Raw genomic sequence first — 18,044 nt, forward strand, 5'->3', positions numbered from 1 at the left:
GTAGCCTGTGTCTTCGTGTGCGTCTGACAATCAAATGATCCGACGCGTCCCCAAAGGTGCGGTGCTCACAGTAGGCGATGGCTCCCTGATGAATTCTAGCTCTTAAAGAGACAGACTGCCCCACGCCAACGATGATCACAGACTTTCTGCTGAACTGGATCGCAGCCAGTGCTGAGGCATTCTTACCGGAAAAAAAGTCGCTGACATTATACACAGAAGCTGGCCGTTGAATTTAAGACGGCGTTCTGTTAATTTAATTGCATTAAGTGATGGGCATTTTGCCCTACTAAGTCCTGATGACTACACTGAAATGGTTAAATAATTTCACTCTTTTTATTAACTGTGTCTCAGTGGTCTATACTATATTAGGCCTATGTCTGTGATTTTACTGTTTACATTAGCTTCTAAATGCAAGGAGAGATTTTGAGTTTAGCAATTATTTAGTGTCAGTGTCGGCTGCTGCTGAGAATTGATACTGAGCCCCAGAATCCTTAGTGTCACTGCCTCATAATTGAGTGTGCTGGTATGTGAAAAGCGGAAACTCATTACAGAAGAGCCTATACATTTTGTGCATTCACCTCCTCGACCATCAAAAATGCTTTGAGCATGGATAGCGTATGGCCGTGTATGCCAACACAATTGACCCAGCTGAGTTTGAGAAGTGACCCATGAACAACTGCTTTAGGGGGGCCCTGGACTTCAACCCAACACAAAGAGGCTGTTCACTGTATGACCGGTGAGAAATCGGTCATGAATTATCTTGCTGTGTAAGCACTTTCTGTCTGACAGCAGCCATGATCATTGAGTGCTCTGAATGCCACCTAAGTGAGTGCACATGCCAACAGAGCCACATCAGAGCAACATCTATCCAATCTACTAAGTGTGGGACTGTATAAACACTCGTCTCAACTAGTTCTCAGACAGCGTCTCCACAAGGCCTCTCCTGAACAAACAATGTAAACAACACACACACACACACACACACACACACACACACACTCACACACACACCAACCCTTCATTCACCCCCACCCTCATACTCTGCCCCTGTGACCAGTGGTGTGTGCCCATGTAAAGACTGAGATCTGTGTGAAGGCTCGGTGCGTCCCTCCAGGTCCTCCGTATGTCGTAGAGCATCAACAGTGCCAGTGTAGGTTACAGGCTGCCGGTGCATTATTGATGCCAGGGTGGGTGAGTGTGCGCGCTAGAGGCCGTGAGGTAGGGCTGACTCACTCTGAGCTGGACTCTCTCTCTCTCTCTCTCTCCACTCCGCTCTCCTATCCTACTGCAGAGAGTGAGTCACACCTCCACTTACAGACACATGAGACAGCCAGCCAGCAGTGGACCACCAGGGACACGGTCTCCTCCAGAAGGGCTATAAAACTGGCACAGGGGAGAGGGAGAGTGAGAGAGAGGATGGGACGGGAGAGAGGACAGAGAGAGAGAGGGGTGGGGGGAGCCGGAAGAAGGTGTTTTGACTACTAATAAAGCTGTTTAGTATGCTACATGCTTGTATGAGAGATGCTGCTTTTGCTCCTCTGTTTTGTTGGAATTCATCTCGGCGAAGTTATGTGGGGGATGAATGCCTGTGTGTTTCAATGCTCACGAAACAGCACTTTAGACGTTTGTCAGATTGATTTTCCAGTATGGACGATCTATCCAACAACTATCCTAACAGACCACATGTGCTCTGAGAAGCTAAGGCTATTGATCTGCTGTGCTCACACTCTCCTTGATGCAGTTTGGGTACATGGCTTATTAGACCAGAACATAATTGCATGAAAGTGTTCTGCTTGCATTCCTGCTGACCTGGCGATATACTGTAGCTTGACCCTTTGCAGTACATGCCAGCCATTTGGCACGAGTGATGATGGTATGAGTGATGTGTTTATATGGCAATCACCTCTGTGGGTTTTAAGTGTTCCTCTGCTTAAATCTGGGGCGTGGTTCTCTGGACCTTCACTATACAACTCAGAAAACGTATGCCACTGCACCCTTTTGACCTCTCAGTAAACCAAATTCAAACTCATGGCCAAACTTTTTTTAACTGTAGTAAAATAATTTGACTATTTTATGTGAATGTTTCTGCAGCCTGCGTATACCATGTGTTTTTTGTTTAACTGCCTAGCGGTTAGGCCTACATATGTGTGATAAAAACAAATGACCACAAGCATTTCCTAATTCCTACAAAATCTTTAATGAATCCGAGAAATTGTCTAAAATCTGCATATTAACATTATCAGCATCTGTGGCTTATGCATTAGCATCAAACTACCCAAACAGTATTTTTGATGATATTTTTTCATCATCAAATCAACCTGCAAAGGCAGCGCCATGGCTCAGTGTGCTAAGGAACCATACCATTAATCTGGGAACATTGGGTTCAAGTAGGCCTACAACCTGAAGTCATTGCCCGATCCTTCTCCATCTCCACTCATTTCCTGTCAATCTCTCTCTCACACACATGTCCTACCCCCAAAAAGGCATGAAAGGCAAAGTAAATCATCAATTACAGATTTACATATTTGGTATCACTCTGCTAAATATGTTAATTATGATATAACCAATAAATGTGGTGAATCACAAAATACACTGTCATGGGAGGGCAAGAAGGGATCTTCAGAAATTGGTTTGAGTGAGGGGGGAATGTGTTGACAGAAACAACAGCATGTGCCTGGACAGATAGGCTAGCTAGCCAACGTGCATAGGCCTATTGTTGGGAAACAAAACCAAACAAAACAAAAAATATCTTCCTAACTGCCTTTACAGGACTTTGTTACAGACCACTCTTAATGTAGCAGGGATAATCATATCTAATGGTAGCCTACTTTATGCTCATAAAGGCATCCTGTCTCCTGCATTAAACCCAAAGCAATTCACTCCATAAAAAACCGCAACACCAATCACCCGGCTCGGCTGGTTAAGAGACTGCCAGAGACAATAACTTCTCATTGACCTCCCTAGACTTATTTGTGATGACAGGCAGTAACGGAGAGTCGTAAATGACTCCCGAGAGAGCCTGAAGGTCTGATTAGAGCCATGGCAACAATTTGATCCAACACTAGAGCGTAGGATCAGCGTCAAAACACCCTCAGCAGACCAGCCGAATAGACAAATCTTAAAATAACTCTGCACTTCTTTTTTGTTCCAAAAACGCACTCGGCCCATTACAGGATTCGCCCCCTGCGTATGGATTTGGACTGTTGGAGAGACTGATTCCTGTAGATGCTTGGCAGCGGTGTCCCCCTGGCGGTAGGCAATTAGATGTAATATCATCCACGGAAAGGTAGGCTATTACGAGGAGGCGCAGCCTAACACAGTTGCGTAGCAGTTGGGAAATTTCAGGGGTCCGTTGAACTAATGGATCCCGAATTATAGGAAGAAGAAACCAAACAAAACAAAAGAAATAGGCCTACTTGAACAAAATTCACAGATAATAGCATACCCCTTTTAACTCCGGCTTCAAACAGGCTGCCCTTTCAGAAGTCCTTTTTTGCATTTAGGTCGCCGATGCGCTGTCCATGGTGCTGAAATCGAACTCGCCTATCGTATCGATAAGTCTAATACCCTTCTAGCCTGCAACACCATTTGGTAACGTTTAACCCCCTTTCTTTTTTAATCTCACCATCCACCTATGTATTAGACTGTTTAAAACCTGTCAGAAAGAATAGGCTACTGTTGTGCTCAAAAAAGTTTGATTGCATAGCCACGTTTTGCCGTGTTGACATTAATGGTGTTGGTCCCACTCTCTAAGTGTTGAAAACACTGTAGAATTTTGTGCATAGCCTAACAACAATTGCAAGACAAAAATGTCAAAATTATAGGCTTTATTAGCCCAAGGTACATTTCCCATCAGACATCAATACAGAGCAAAATACAGGCTTGTTGACTTTAACATTTTATGAGGTCAACAATCAACAATTAAGTCTGGCAGGTAGGCTATTACATTTCACCACGATGCAAATGTGTGGACACAGTAGGCTGCAGAGTACGCTACAAATCAGCAGCATGGGGCAGATAGGGTGCTTGGGATCAGATGATGGCAGATCCTACTCCTGAACCAGAGGGGGAAATGAGGATGGTGTAGTGAAGTCTCCCAGACCCTCATCCACACCTGAGCTGCCCTTGAGCACCGCATGTAACCCCATACTGCTCTGCAGGGACTGCCTGTTGTGCTTAACTCACTGTAAGTAAGTCTGGAATAAGAATGCCAGCTAAAGGTAATTTAGGCTATTTCTCCCTTTTTACCATCAAATATATTTTCATATATCTCAGATGATAACATGTCATAATATAGGCTAATAACTTTTGAGAACTACAGACAACCCAATAGTTTGTGTACACACTGATGATCAGATCAGATTTTTTTAATCTTTCTGCCTGGTGTGTTGGTTTAACAATTTGTCCCTGAAAAATAGAAACTCCCTTAACCAAATAGTTAAGTGGTCCAGCAGGCTTATTGGAGAGCCACAACTTAACCCTGAAGCCCTCTACAATAGACAGCTGCAGAGGATAGCTGAGTCCATCTTACAAGATGGCTCCCATCCACTATATAAAGAGTTCCAGCTTCTGCCCTCTGGCCACAGATATAGCCTGCCTGCCTGTCGAACAAAGCGTTTCAGAGGAAGCTTTGTCCCCTCTGCAATTAGAGAAATTAATAATATAGCGTCCAAACACAGGCTATGATTCTCTGTAGGCCTATATGATCATGTTATTTATTGCTTGAACTGTTTTTTCACTGTTTCTACTGCTTTTTAATTCCTTAGACAAGAGTCTTATTTTACTTGGTATTTATCAAGCTAGTTACTTCTCATCATGTAGGCTATTTTATACTCCTTTTTTTAATCATATATTTAACAATCTATTCTTATTTAGTACCCCTGTCACTTTATGTGACACCATGTCTCTTTGATAGGATGCACTAGGTCACTTTTGGTATTATCCATATGTTCATTGTGGGTTGCTTGTATGTTATGTGTGTCCTATGTCCTGAATGTTTTGTATGAGCGAAGCTCACTTTACTGCAAATCAAATCTACCCTTGGGTACCAATAAAGTAATCTAATCTAATCTATCTAATCTAAGATAACAAACACCAAAGCCAAAACTCAAGCGCCCCTGACAATGCATTAATGAAGATTGTAAGTCTCTGCTATACGTTTCAATTAAGTAAAACAGACACAAACACCATGGCCCAACTTGCGCTTTAAAGGGACACTGTGCAGGAAATGGTCAAAAAAGGTACTGCAACTATGCTGCTCATTGAAACTGGGTTCCCTATTGCCAAATTTGATCTTTACATGAAAGTTTACTAAGTACTAAACAAATATTTTCTAGTATGGTCCAAGTACAGTCATTTTTGCAGTTAAAAATGGCTATTTTTGGAAATTCAAAATGGCGGACCATGGAGAAGATCCCCCTTTTCATGTGTGAAAAATGCAATTTTTCCAGTCAAAATGAATAATTACAATTTGATGGTGGTGGTAAGTATTCATGAAAAAGGTAACATTAGTGAATGGGTAGCATGAATTCTGGAAATAAACAACTAAAAATCTCACACAGTGTACCTTTAAATCTGTAAGTCCACAAACATGTTTGATTTATTTGATCAAAACTGCATTTGATTAAGAGGACCAACCCCCTCACACATACCAGGAGAAACTTGGATATGCAATAGGGCCTATTGCATATATTATTTAAAATGCCATTCAGCCTACATTTAATGGGATATAATTGATTCTCTCTGCTTGACTTTCATATAGGCTACACACTATTTCTGTGTAAAGTATAGGCCTACAGTAGCTATAGGCGTACTTATTTGTGTTGTTACGCATGAGTAGGCTATAGGCTATATTAAATCTCCAATGTTTCTTTCCTCAACTCTCTATGGAGATGGAGATTTATATAGGCTAGTCCTGAATTGCTTCTGACCCGTAACATACCAATTAATGTTCTGTGACCTGTAAGTATTGGTCTAAATGTTGAAGCGACATTTCGGTTATGGCTCGCGCCTCTCACAGAGCTGTACAATCACGGGCAGCAAGATGCAATGCTCAACAGCTTAACAGGGCATAAACCTATAAATGCAGCGAATGGTATATGTCAGTTGGATTTCTTAGCATTGTTAGTCAGTGACATAAAGTGTCTGAAGCATACAGCATGGCTGATTAAGAGATGAGCTCGGGTGAGCGTAAGCAATTTAAGTCTCGAGCAGGGAACCCTAGCGCACGCACCCAGATAGGGTTTCCTGCGCGGGTAAAAATGATCAGCGCAACCTTAGATAGTATTTCCACTCGTTTCTTGTGACGACCGCGCATGCCTTTAGATGGAGGCGTTTGAACACGGACTATGGCGCTTACTTTTTCGCTAGAGCGTCTTGGATTATTGCACTGTATGTGTATTGCTATTGCAATGGATTTTTGGATGCCCGTTGACTCTCCGTGTGCGCTCACAGGCCTTCGTTTTGTAGACACGGTGCCTGACAGACTCATGTTGCTCGACTAACCAAGATGGGACAGGCCGCCCATAGGCACTGAGATGCTGAGCCTGTGGAAGAAGTTTGTGTTCTCGTTTGGCTCGATAGTCTGCATAACATCTGCTGTGGTTTTGGTAGTAGCACTGTCAAGTAACAACTGGGTGATAGGAACCATTCGTTGCAAAACAGGAGTAGACCTGGTCAACGCCTCAGTTACAGAGTTGGTTCAATTCACCGGCGACATTTATTTTGGTCTGTTTCAGGGAAGTAAAACTAGGAAATGTGGACTCGGAAGTCGCCGGTCAAAAATATACAGTAAGTGTGTGAAATGAATGGTGGTTGTATCGGGGTTATCAGTACTATTTGGGTATTTTGCAAGCCATTGTTATATAGTACAATCTTTTATCCTTCTTTGGCTCCTCCTCGTGGTCTTCTTGATCATGTCTGTTGCATGCTGCAACTTTGTAACTCTTGTTGTTTAGCATTCTTGGGATAGCCTATCCTTTATTCAAAGCAGATAGTTATCCAGTATTTGCAGTTGATTTCTTTTTTCTTTTTATCTTCTAGTTGTACCTACACTTGTGAGGACACTGAGGGGACTTCATGCTGCTGTCATCCTGTTCATATTCGTTGCCATAGGTTTTGCCTGTGTCAGTTTAGCCTTCTGTATTTACAATGCTAGGAAAGTGCCATACCAGTCCATCAAAGGACCATTTGGACTGTACTTCTGGAACTTTATTGCAGGTTTGTTTTGAGTTGCATGTGTTGTATCTCAAGAACAGATTAGGGGACTTTTCTTGTTGTTCAGAATTAAACTTGTATATAATCCAGATGGACAGGCATTGTTATTTCATGTGTGCTTTTGCTGTATTCTTCCCAGGTGTATTTGGTGCACTGGCATCCCTCTGTTTCCTAGCATCGGTGTGTCACTACAGCTTGACAGAAACAGTGGCCAATTACAAAGAGGAGTTTTTCCAATTTGTGGTTGTGACAGAAGACTTTGGGTGGTCCTTCTGGTTGTGTGTGGCCAGTGCTGGTTTGCATGGAGCCAATATACTAATAGTGGCTATGAGCTATATTCATCTACCCAAAATACAGACTAAGAAACCGGAAGAGCCTACAGCGACTGGAGATGACTTACTATATTGAAAACAAAATACCCTATCAAGGACATGCTGTATAATTTGTAAATGATTTATTGTGTTACTTTTTCACATGCAAGCAAATTAAAGTTGGAATTTCCCACAGGTTATGTGTTGTGTGTGGCTATTGATAGGCCTAATAGTAGGCTAATCAAACAATGGTAAATAATCATGTAGGCTACAGAATACAAATTATAGGCATACCATGTCAAGCTTAATAGGCTAGAGTAGGCCTAGACTGTTCTTAATAATTGTGGAACTAAGCAGGTCCATATAATTTTATGACTGTTCTTCAGTCAGTCGAGTTAAAGACAGTTTGGCCTGGAGGCTTAGGCCTCTCACTAGGCCCATTGATCAGTGAAAAAAATGAATGGCAATTGAAAGAGCACGGATATCCTATGTATAAGTAGCCTACAAATTATAGGCATTCATTTCAGCTTTATAGGCTGTAATAAATATAAATAGGCCTATTTATGTTATTGCCATGCCGTCCATTTTTGTTGTGAGCAGAGCAGATACAACACCTCACTTCACCAGTTCGAGGCGCTCGTGTGTAACAAGTAAATGCAACCAACTGCGTCTCGAGACGTAATAAGTGTGCGACATTCTGAGGACGCATACGGGTGGTTAGATGTCAACCTTCTAGTGCTGCACAAATCACATGTTATTCATTCATGATAAACGTGAACCTCAAAACTAAGTTTAGAGTTTTCACGGTTTTGGCTGGCGAGGAGAATGTTTTTGCCATGCAGACAAGCGCTGCAATTTGTCCTCAGGAGGCACAACTGTCGACTTTTCTCCGTTTCCCAAAGCAGCAGGAACGCAAGAAAAGTGAGTTCGCGTTTCGTAACTCAGACACTTTGTGTTATAGTGTTGTGTCACGCTGAAATAAAAGGTCAACAAACGCTACCTTTGATTATGTACAATTTTGCTCCTTAGGGATTGGTATTGGGAGTTTATGAGAAGGATAAAAATGGTGACAGCACACGATTCACGGAGGCTGGCGCTGCATTCGACACTTCTGTGTCGGGGAAGTTGAGTCAGATGCTCACAATGTAAGATGCATGCATGCTACTTTGTTACTGTCACATTGCCATATGGATTTTAACAGGGCGGCACTTTGAAATAACGTTGTGAATACTTAGATCCGGCCCACCACTGAAGAAAGGCAGGAGTCGCGTGTTTTATGGACTTCATGAGGTATGTTTTGGAAACATAGGCCTAATGAAGAATATTATTTTATATTTTATCAGGACATTGTGGCTTGAACAGTGACTTACACATGAACTTCTATTTTAATCCTAGGACTTCCCTACTGTGGTAGTTGTTGGCCTGGGAAATAGCTCAGCCGGGGTTTGTGGCAAAGAAAACTGGGACATCTGCAAGGAGAATGTCAGAGCCGCAGTAGCAAGTGAGACCACAATCTTCTAAGTGTGTGTGTGTGTGTGTGTGTGTGTGTGTGTGTGTGTCTGTGTGTGTGTGTGTGTGTGTGTGTGTGTGTGTGTGTGTGTGTGTGTGTGGTCAGGTGTTATGTTTTCTGGAACACCAGTAACTTAATGTTTTACTTGAGAGAATCAACTGACTGACTACTGACTTGTGATGTGTATGCGTAGCTGGCTGCCGGGTGCTGCAGGGCTTGGAGGTCCCTGTAGCGGAGGTGGATCCATGTGGGGATGGACAGTCGGCTGCCGAAGGTGCTGTGCTCGGCCTCTTTGACTATGATGACCTCAAGAGCAAAAAGAAGTTCAAAGTCACCCCTCAGCTGTATGGCAGGTAAAGCAATGTCTATATTTTGGTGTGTGTTGGAGTGGATTAGTGTTTGCCTCTCCAGTAGTATTTGTAGACAGCAATAGACACGTTTTTGTAAACAGCCATCAGATTCTGCACCGATACGTTTAATGATTTGGTAATGATAATTATTCACACAATAATTCACACCATTTGATTACAGCACAGACCGTGCTGCGTGGGAGAAGGGCGTTTTGTATGGGGAGGGTCAGAACCTCGCCAGGTGGCTCATGGAATCTCCGGCCAATTATGTAACTCCCACAGTGTTTGCGGATACAATTGAACAGAAGCTTGCATCTCACTCAGATCGAGTGGTCATCTACAAGAGGTAGGAGGTGGAACCATCAACAATTGTCCCCCACCCCCTTAAGTTGTCTGTCTATTCCCTTTATGCTAACTGCTTTTCCTCCCAATGCTTGTTTTCACATAGACCACAGGTATGGATTGAAGAACAGCAAATGGGAGCCTTTTTGAGTGTGTCCAAAGGTTCGGAGGAACCTCCTGTCTTTCTGGAGGTGCATTACAATGGAAATCCAGACAACAGCAAAGCACCCCTGGTGCTAGTAGGCAAGGGCATCACATTCGACAGGTAAAGGCCAACATGCCCTTGACACTTCTGTTTTCATAAACCTCTGCATTCTAGGCTGCATTTTTGAACGTTATTGTTGAAATAATGGATCATTGAACTGTGTCCTTTGTTTAGTGGATTTCATGTGGTGTTTAGTGTTCTTTTTTTGTGCCCCTGTGTTACCTCTTCAGTGGTGGAATCTCTCTGAAGCCGCCCTCCGGCATGGACGCCATGAGGGCAGACATGGGCGGGGCTGCCACTGTGTGTTCCGCCATCGTCACGGCAGCAGCTCTGAGATTGCCAGTCAACATCATAGGTAGTTCTCCTTATTGTCTACCTTTTCTGAGACGACCTCTAATAACTTCTTCATACCAAGAGCGACCAACGCTAACTGAGCGACAGAAGTCATTATTTCTCTATAGGGTAACGAACTGGGCGACCAGAGCAAATTCGCCAGGGGCGAAGCGAACTGAGTGACCAGAGCGAATTTCAACGATTAAAGTCAAGCTAATATTATGGTAATGAGCTATGACGCGGTTCAGCGAAATCAATTGGAATGTTTATACCTCCGAATGTCCCAGGCTGTCAAGCCAGAGCCGATATGTGATTAGCTAAATCAAACATGTCAATGTCACGTCCAGAGCGAATAAAGTGAATTCATGGCGAAACTTCTTCAGCTACCTCTGCTACTAGACAGTGTAGGTCGCGCTTGGTCTGAACGGCACATAAGTAGTTCAGTGGTGCTGTTGCATAAGTGGATCTATGTATAGTGCAGTCCTCATTGTGGTTTGCTCTACCAGGTTTGGCCCCACTATGTGAGAACATGCCCAGTGGTAAGGCCAACAAGCCAGGGGATGTTGTCAGAGCAAAGAATGGAAAGACCATACAGGTATGTTTTTGTCCACTTTTTGTACTGCAAACAAGTTTGCGTAGTTCATGTGCTTTAATGGTTTGAATGTAATGATGGATATTTACACACGCTAACACAATGAATATAAAGGCCCAAACTGTGCCATACATATTATGAGTTGCATGATGCAGCCATTTTTTTTATCCTAAAGGTGGACAACACGGATGCAGAGGGCAGACTCATTCTGGCTGATGCACTGTGTTACGCCCACAGCTTCAACCCTAAGGCCGTGGTAAATGCTGCCACGTTAACAGGTATGTGTGCAAATAGGAACCAACATGATGGGAGCAGTTGAAATGAAAATAGGTACAATCAATGTACATTATTAATTAGTGGTGTGCATTGGCACTGCCCTCACGATTCGATTTGATTAAGATTCGGGAGGTTTCGATTCGATTCTACGATGCATTGCAATGCAGTACATTTCTACTGAGCAAAGGACATTTTATAAGCAGTCTGAACAGCATTTTATTGGCTGTTTTCTGTATCTGTCTTACAGTTTTCACTGTTTTGAAGTGCTTTTATTTAATTTAACTTTCATTTGCTCTGGAAATATCCACAGAAGTAATTGAAACTTGAAAAAATATGCCGCATCGATTATGACACTTGCCGCATTCAATTGAATTGCCCTGCCCCAGCATTGCGATGCATTGCCGAATCGATTATTGTTGACACCACTATCATTAATGTTTTGAATTACATTGTTGCTGTCTCTCCCAGGGGCCATGGATGTAGCGCTTGGCTCAGCAGCAGCAGGGGTGTTTACAAACTCCGACTGGCTGTGGGGACAGTTACAAAAGGTACAGAGTCTCTTAAGGCCACACATTCCCACATGTGTTCTTCCACACAGTACTCCTTTGATTTCGAGATGTTTGTTGTTCACCTGACTGTGTGCCATCTTGTCCCCAGGCGAGCGTTATCACGGGTGACAGGGTGTGGAGGATGCCTCTCTTTCAGCACTACAGCAGACAGGTCACTGATAGCCAACTGGCAGACCTCAATAACATTGGAAAATACAGCCGGTAAGTGGCTCAATAACATTGGAAAATACAGCCGGTACAGTAAGTGGCTTCTTTGGACAGTGTGTCAATCACCAAGATTGTGTCCAGGTAGACAGATGAGGCAGAAGGTTGCATTTTTAAAAACTTTTATTTGGCTACAATGCCTACGCGTTTCGGCCCTTATGGCCTTCTTCAGGGCGTATCCTAGGCAACTTTGAGTGCCTCAGCATCTGTCTACCTGGACTAAGTTTGAGAGCCCCTACACTGATGAGCACCAAGGAAAAAAGGTGAAGACCCAGAAGCACTCCAATTACCTGCTTGTGTTTGACACCAATATTATGTATCTCATGTTGATAAGAGTTAAAGATTTTCCAAAAGGCATAACACCCAATGCTCTCAGCTATTTAACTTTACATGAAATGAGAATGAGATATACAACCATGTCAATTTCTTGCATACCTATATTGGCAACTGTGTTGTTATGTCACACAAGACTACATTATAAATGATTACCTTGCTTGTGGACATTCTTATGGTGGCTAGATAACAAAAAACGGATAATGGAAAACGGATTTCTATGATGGCTATTGACTGTTGCCATGGTGCCACTGTCCTCCTCAGGTCTGGCGGGGCCTGCACTGCTGCGGCGTTCCTGAGGGAGTTTGTGAAAGCTGACCACTGGGCACACCTGGACATTGCCGGCGTGATGTCCAACAAGGATGAGGTGCCCTACCTGCGCAAGGGGATGTCTGGAAGACCTACTCGCACACTGGTGGAGTTTGCAGCTGGCCTTGTCTCTGAATCGTAATGTTGTGTTGGTGGCCACAGGGACCTCTGTGTGCTCCTGGGATTTTTAAACCTTTCAGAAATACAACTGATGACAAAAGTGGCTTATTTTTTTGGTTGGATGGGCACATCGTCCTGGATTGAAATCACATCTGTAAGGTGATAAAGATAACTTCCGTTATGTGTATTATGTCTCATCCTGCCATAGGTCTGATGATTTTAATATATTTGTATACTTTGTTATTAAAATAATTGTTTTGAATTAGAAACAGAATGTGATTGTAAAAATAAATAAATAATGTTATTTACTCCTATACTGTTTACTCCTCTATTGCATCACATCATTAGAAGGCCTTTGAAGTTGTTGCCAATGAACAAATATTTATTTTTGAGCGCGCCTACTTGTCATCTTAGAACGGTTTCTGTCTAAGTGGTAATATGGCCCATGGGTAAATAATGGTGGGTAAATAAATAATGGTTGGTAAATAAATAAGCATTATGATTATTAGCATAGCAGTATCAGTGACAAAAAATATACACACACAAATTCAGTTGTATAGCATAAATCACATTTGACAACATGTTAACCCTCCATACATCCTGCTACAACTCAGTTATATGCTATGCAGGACAAATAAGGAAAAAACGTGTAAATCCATATTTATAATTTCCAGACCCTCTTTTTAAAAAAAAAAAAAAACACAATGAGATAGACGGGGGTCTTCCATCAATAATGAATGTGTTGTCAACAGTAACATGTTTTGAATGCAGTCAGTGCTGCCTGTGTCTAGAAGGAAAACCTTGCACAGTGTTATGTTAGTAAATCAATTGATAAACATAACGTCTCTTACTGTGGACATCCCACTTCTATGGAGGAATTGAGATAAAATTCGACAGGCTAGAAAATGTTTCTTCACATTTAAGGTGGGGTTAAAGTAATGTGGAATCCAGTTTGTGCAACTTCCCACCATTTTTGTAATAGTTTTGGGTTTACATAAAATCACTGCAATTTTTAATGTATCTATTTGGCCTTGCTTTCCTTCAATTGCTGCACAAAGCCGCCTCAGACGCGCCATTACCCCGAACCGAAATGGCATCCTCTGTAGGCGATTTCTGTTTTAAAATGATGAAATATGCATATAAACGACAACATTCTGAATTGAATGATAATCTCCTGCTTGAATATGTGTAGAATTACAATGTGTGACTAGTGCACTGTGCTGGTCCAGATGAAACCCCTGGGTGGTGCCAGAGCACTAACAGCAGAGGAAGAGTAGTCGGAGCCACGGGCAGCCAATACAAGCACTCTCTTGGTTTCAGGCTTTTAGCTCCTGGAATATTGGGCAGTGTATGGGAAACGACTCATGTCAAAACTGTTTTGTTTTAGTCAACAAGCAGTTGTTTGTGCTCTGGCCCAAGTGAATGGGGTCAATCTTCAAATAGGCTAACGCAGATGACCTCATGAGTTTCTTCTACAAAGCCAATAAGCTTTTCTAGTAGTGCCTTTTACAGATTAGACCCATAAAACAAACAAACTGACATACAAACAAACAAAGAACAATGATGCAAAAACAAGCAAACAAACAAAAAGCCAGTAACACACCCCCTCCTCCTCACCTCAAGCACTACCATCAGCTGGGCACTGAGTCCCTAGTGGAAGGCCAGTATCTAGTGTACTATTATTGACTTCCATTTTTTTGTAGTGTTGTCTTTTTTTGTGCGTGTTTTCCCTCAGTACTTTGTTAAATTGAGTTTTGTGTGTGTGTGTTGTGTGTATTTGTCTCCAGGGAGCTGAGTAGCTTGTGTGTGTAGGGAAAGAGCAGCCTGAAGAAATGATGAGAGCGAAATGGGAAAAGAGAGAGAGAGAGAGAGAGAGAGAGAGAGATGCCTAATACCTTGCATTATTTAAAAAAATACCATTTGTTACGTTTTATGGGCTGTCAGTAACAAAATGCAACCTCTGCATTTTCTGCAAACACTGCAATGCAATTTTGGCAGCACTAACTTTATGTAAGAAATTGGAAATCAATAAGTTGAACTCCTGTACACCTATCATGATAACCCCCAATGTGGACAGTGTGTGTGTGTGTGTCCTTTCCTTTTTGTGGAATTTGACATTGGCATCTTTAAACATGGTGTCATACATCTTATCGAGCACAGCTGATCTAGTACCATGTATGTATATACTACTGAGTGCCCAGTAAATGTAAAATTTGATGCTTTATTTAGCTTAATATTGTAATTCTGTGGGCCCTGGTGCCCCCCAGGACATTTGGCGCCCTAGGCGACCGCCTAGTCTACCTATGCCTAGCGCCGGCCGTTTGTGTGTGTGTGTGTGTGTGTGCATACGTGCGTGTGTGTCATAGACAATCATCATATTCATATTGGCTTTTGTCTACAGTGTGTCTATGTTTGAAACTGTCCACTGCAAGCATTAAGTGGACACATGTCCTCTCCCAGGCCTGCAGTTGTGATGAGTCTGCTCCCTCCATCCCCTCAGCAATGTCAACGTCTGCCTCTATGTGTGTGCATGTGTAGCTGTCTTCTCCAGTTCAGATGAAGACCGTGCTGCATGAGGGGACAGCTGCAGTGGCCAGCAGCTGAGCTGAGCAGCCCTTGTGTTTTGAGCACAGGTCAGAAGGCATAGACGTCACACAAATCATACCAGCCCACACACACATAGTACTTACACGCACGCACGCACACACACTTACACACACACAATCCAAGCTACACGTTTATGTGCCAGAGCCAGCACCTACAGTTTTACCTGTCATGGAATTTCATTGGCATAGTTCTTTACATCACCGTAGCACATCCTACCATGTAAACCAGGAGCATTACTTGGCTGCTCCATCTCATCTGCACTGTGAAGAGTGAAAGGTGAACTATAGAAACTGAAGGGGGTGAGACATGCGTAGAGTAAGCTCAGCGAGCATGTGTCATACTGGGCTTGTAGTTACATCATTATGTGTCTTGGCTGTTCCAAACACAGTACAGTATATGAAAAGATTAAAAAAAACACTTTTTGAGACACTCCTTACTAATAGGCGAGTACATTTAGGGTTTAACCCCAAAAAAATTGATACAAAAGGTTTTTTTATGGATTCTATTACTATTGGACCTGCTAAATGACATACTAAAAATCTAGTAAAATCTGACTTTGGGAAATGAGTTTTTCAACATGGCTGCCATAGGCTTATTATAAGGGTCAAGAGACACTCCAGGTGAATAGGCCAAAAAATTTAGCTTGCCAATATCACCATGAAACTTAATCCGGTGATTACTCACATATTTGTGAGAAAAAAATGTATTGCAAGTTTTCTGAAATGTTATGTTTTAATATGGTAATTGGACTATATCTAATTAAATATGCATTAAATTTCAAAATGCAAAACCTCAAAATCTAAAAAAGCCAAGCTCAAAATTACTCTTTTATTTTGTTTCTAGGAAGCCAGAAGATATCTTCAGAAGAGATTATGGACATCTCTTTTTGTTTTGTAGTAAATCTAAAAATCTTTGTGCAGACACACCAGCTAGCATTTTTTTTCAAAACATGATTATTTAACATCTCTCTTAGATAAATAATTGAGTTTTATGTGTCTCAAGTTCTTCCAGACATTCTGGTGGTATCATTCTTAGCATGTATCAAGGGCAAGGTCAGCTGTCCTCAAATCATAGCCTCTCCACAGAGGTGTCCTAAAGGCTGGTGCTGGGACTCCTATTTGCCATGTACACCACATCACTGGGCCATGTTATCTGTTCTCACAGCTTCTCATACTACTGTTACACCGATGAAGCACAGTTACTTTGTGCCAGATGACTCCATGGTCACACACATTTCCGCTTGCCTCTCTGAACTATCCACAAGTATGAAGGAATGCAACCTTCAGTTGAGCCTCGCCCAAATGTACTGCTGGTGATCCCAGCCAAAGATTTAGGTTGCCATGATATCGAGCTCAATATGGATTCTGCTACTGTTGCCTCAAATAAGGTCACAAGAAATCTAGGTGTCATTGTTGATGACCATCTATTATTCTCTGACCACATAGCCTCAGTTTCCCAGTCATGTCCTCTTTTTCATGCCCTAATTGAATACAAGGCCCTGACCCTTGCCTATGAAGCTACAACAGGCCCTACTCTGGCTTACCCGAAAGCTATGCTAAAGCCCTATGTCCTTTCAGGACATTGTCTGTCTCCAGTACCAACCGTTTCACCTTGCCCTCTACTTACACATGTAGTGGCTACTGTCTATTCAGTTCAGCTGCTGAAAGACCCAAAATACCTAGTGACACCATGATTCATCACTGATGATGTGCCCTGACAAACAGCACATGGCCAAACAAACAGACCCTGAAAACATGTTAGTTCATGCCAATGTAATTATCATGTAGTAACCCTTATTTTAAAAAAATTTGATCTTGAAAATGACACCTTTCCTGAAGTCAGATTTTCCTAGATTTTTAGTATGTTATTAAGGACACAATTTTTTTGGGGTTAGGTCTTTTTTTTGCATAGATGTACTCGCCTATAAGTTAAAAGTACAGTACAGTACAGTACAGTACAGTACAGTATATGCAGTATTCACTAGAAAGTTCACAGGGCGAGTGAGAGTTGTGCTAGCTTGTGTTATTTCAGGTGATCTGACTATGCAGCCCCGACATCTCTGCTGATGAGTATGAGAACCAGGGCAATTCCCAGTTTGACGTCCAAACGCGGGAATAAGCGCGCTCTAACTTATTCTCATCCCCTCCCCTGCCTGTCAGGTTGCAATCCCACACTGTTCTCAGTCTCCCTGAGCCTCCTGCCTACTCGGTGCTCAGGCTGTCTAAAGCCATTAAGCAATTCCGCTGTGAGTGTGTGCATCCAAGTGTACAGTTGTAATACAATAATACCCGCATTAATCTCCTCCTCCATTTCCGGCTCACCGTCCTCCCCCTCTCCCTCATCGGCTCTCTCCCGGGACTAATCACAGTCTCACACTCTCATTCCCTCTATCTTTATCTCTCTCTCTCTCTCTCTCTCTCTCTCTCTCTCTCTCTCTCTCTCTCTCTCTCTCACTCTCACAGTCTCTCCCTCTCTGGCAGCAGTAACGGGATGGATGGAGTGCCACCCCTACGCTAATGTGCTGTGGTTGCACACCCTGACTTTCGATCTGCTGGTGAGGAAGTATACAAAAGCTTTGCTGAATAAATCCAGGAGGGGGCGCCTCAAGGAGACTAAAGGCATGACTACAGCCAAAAGATGCTGCTGGCCTAAAGGCATTTGAAGGATACTGGCCTTATACATTTATGTATTTTCCTAATACATTGTTATCGGTCATTTGTATAATAAAGTGGTGAAAGTAGAATAAATCGTCACGAAGATGAATGATA

General features: G+C 42.6%; 2 protein-coding genes across 2 annotated transcripts; both read left to right on the forward strand.

Annotated features, from left to right (window-relative positions):
* The first annotated feature begins 6,400 nt into the window (after positions 1 to 6,400).
* On the forward strand, positions 6,401 to 7,708 carry clrn2 (clarin 2). The gene is made up of 3 exons (XM_063219600.1): positions 6,401 to 6,789; positions 7,042 to 7,218; positions 7,355 to 7,708. The coding sequence occupies exons 1-3, from the start codon at positions 6,537 to 6,539 to the stop codon at positions 7,621 to 7,623; spliced, it is 699 nt and encodes a 232-aa protein (XP_063075670.1). The 5' UTR covers positions 6,401 to 6,536; the 3' UTR covers positions 7,624 to 7,708.
* A 520-nt stretch (positions 7,709 to 8,228) lies between these two features.
* Positions 8,229 to 12,983, forward strand: lap3 (leucine aminopeptidase 3). The gene is made up of 13 exons (XM_063219591.1): positions 8,229 to 8,447; positions 8,556 to 8,671; positions 8,762 to 8,816; positions 8,922 to 9,027; positions 9,230 to 9,389; positions 9,568 to 9,732; positions 9,835 to 9,993; positions 10,164 to 10,288; positions 10,773 to 10,861; positions 11,034 to 11,136; positions 11,603 to 11,682; positions 11,792 to 11,904; positions 12,505 to 12,983. The coding sequence occupies exons 1-13, from the start codon at positions 8,352 to 8,354 to the stop codon at positions 12,689 to 12,691; spliced, it is 1,554 nt and encodes a 517-aa protein (XP_063075661.1). The 5' UTR covers positions 8,229 to 8,351; the 3' UTR covers positions 12,692 to 12,983.
* Positions 12,984 to 18,044: the final 5,061 nt, after the last annotated feature.

This window comes from Engraulis encrasicolus, chromosome 16 (genome assembly GCF_034702125.1).
Source record: "Engraulis encrasicolus isolate BLACKSEA-1 chromosome 16, IST_EnEncr_1.0, whole genome shotgun sequence".
Lineage (NCBI taxonomy): Eukaryota > Metazoa > Chordata > Actinopteri > Clupeiformes > Engraulidae > Engraulis > Engraulis encrasicolus.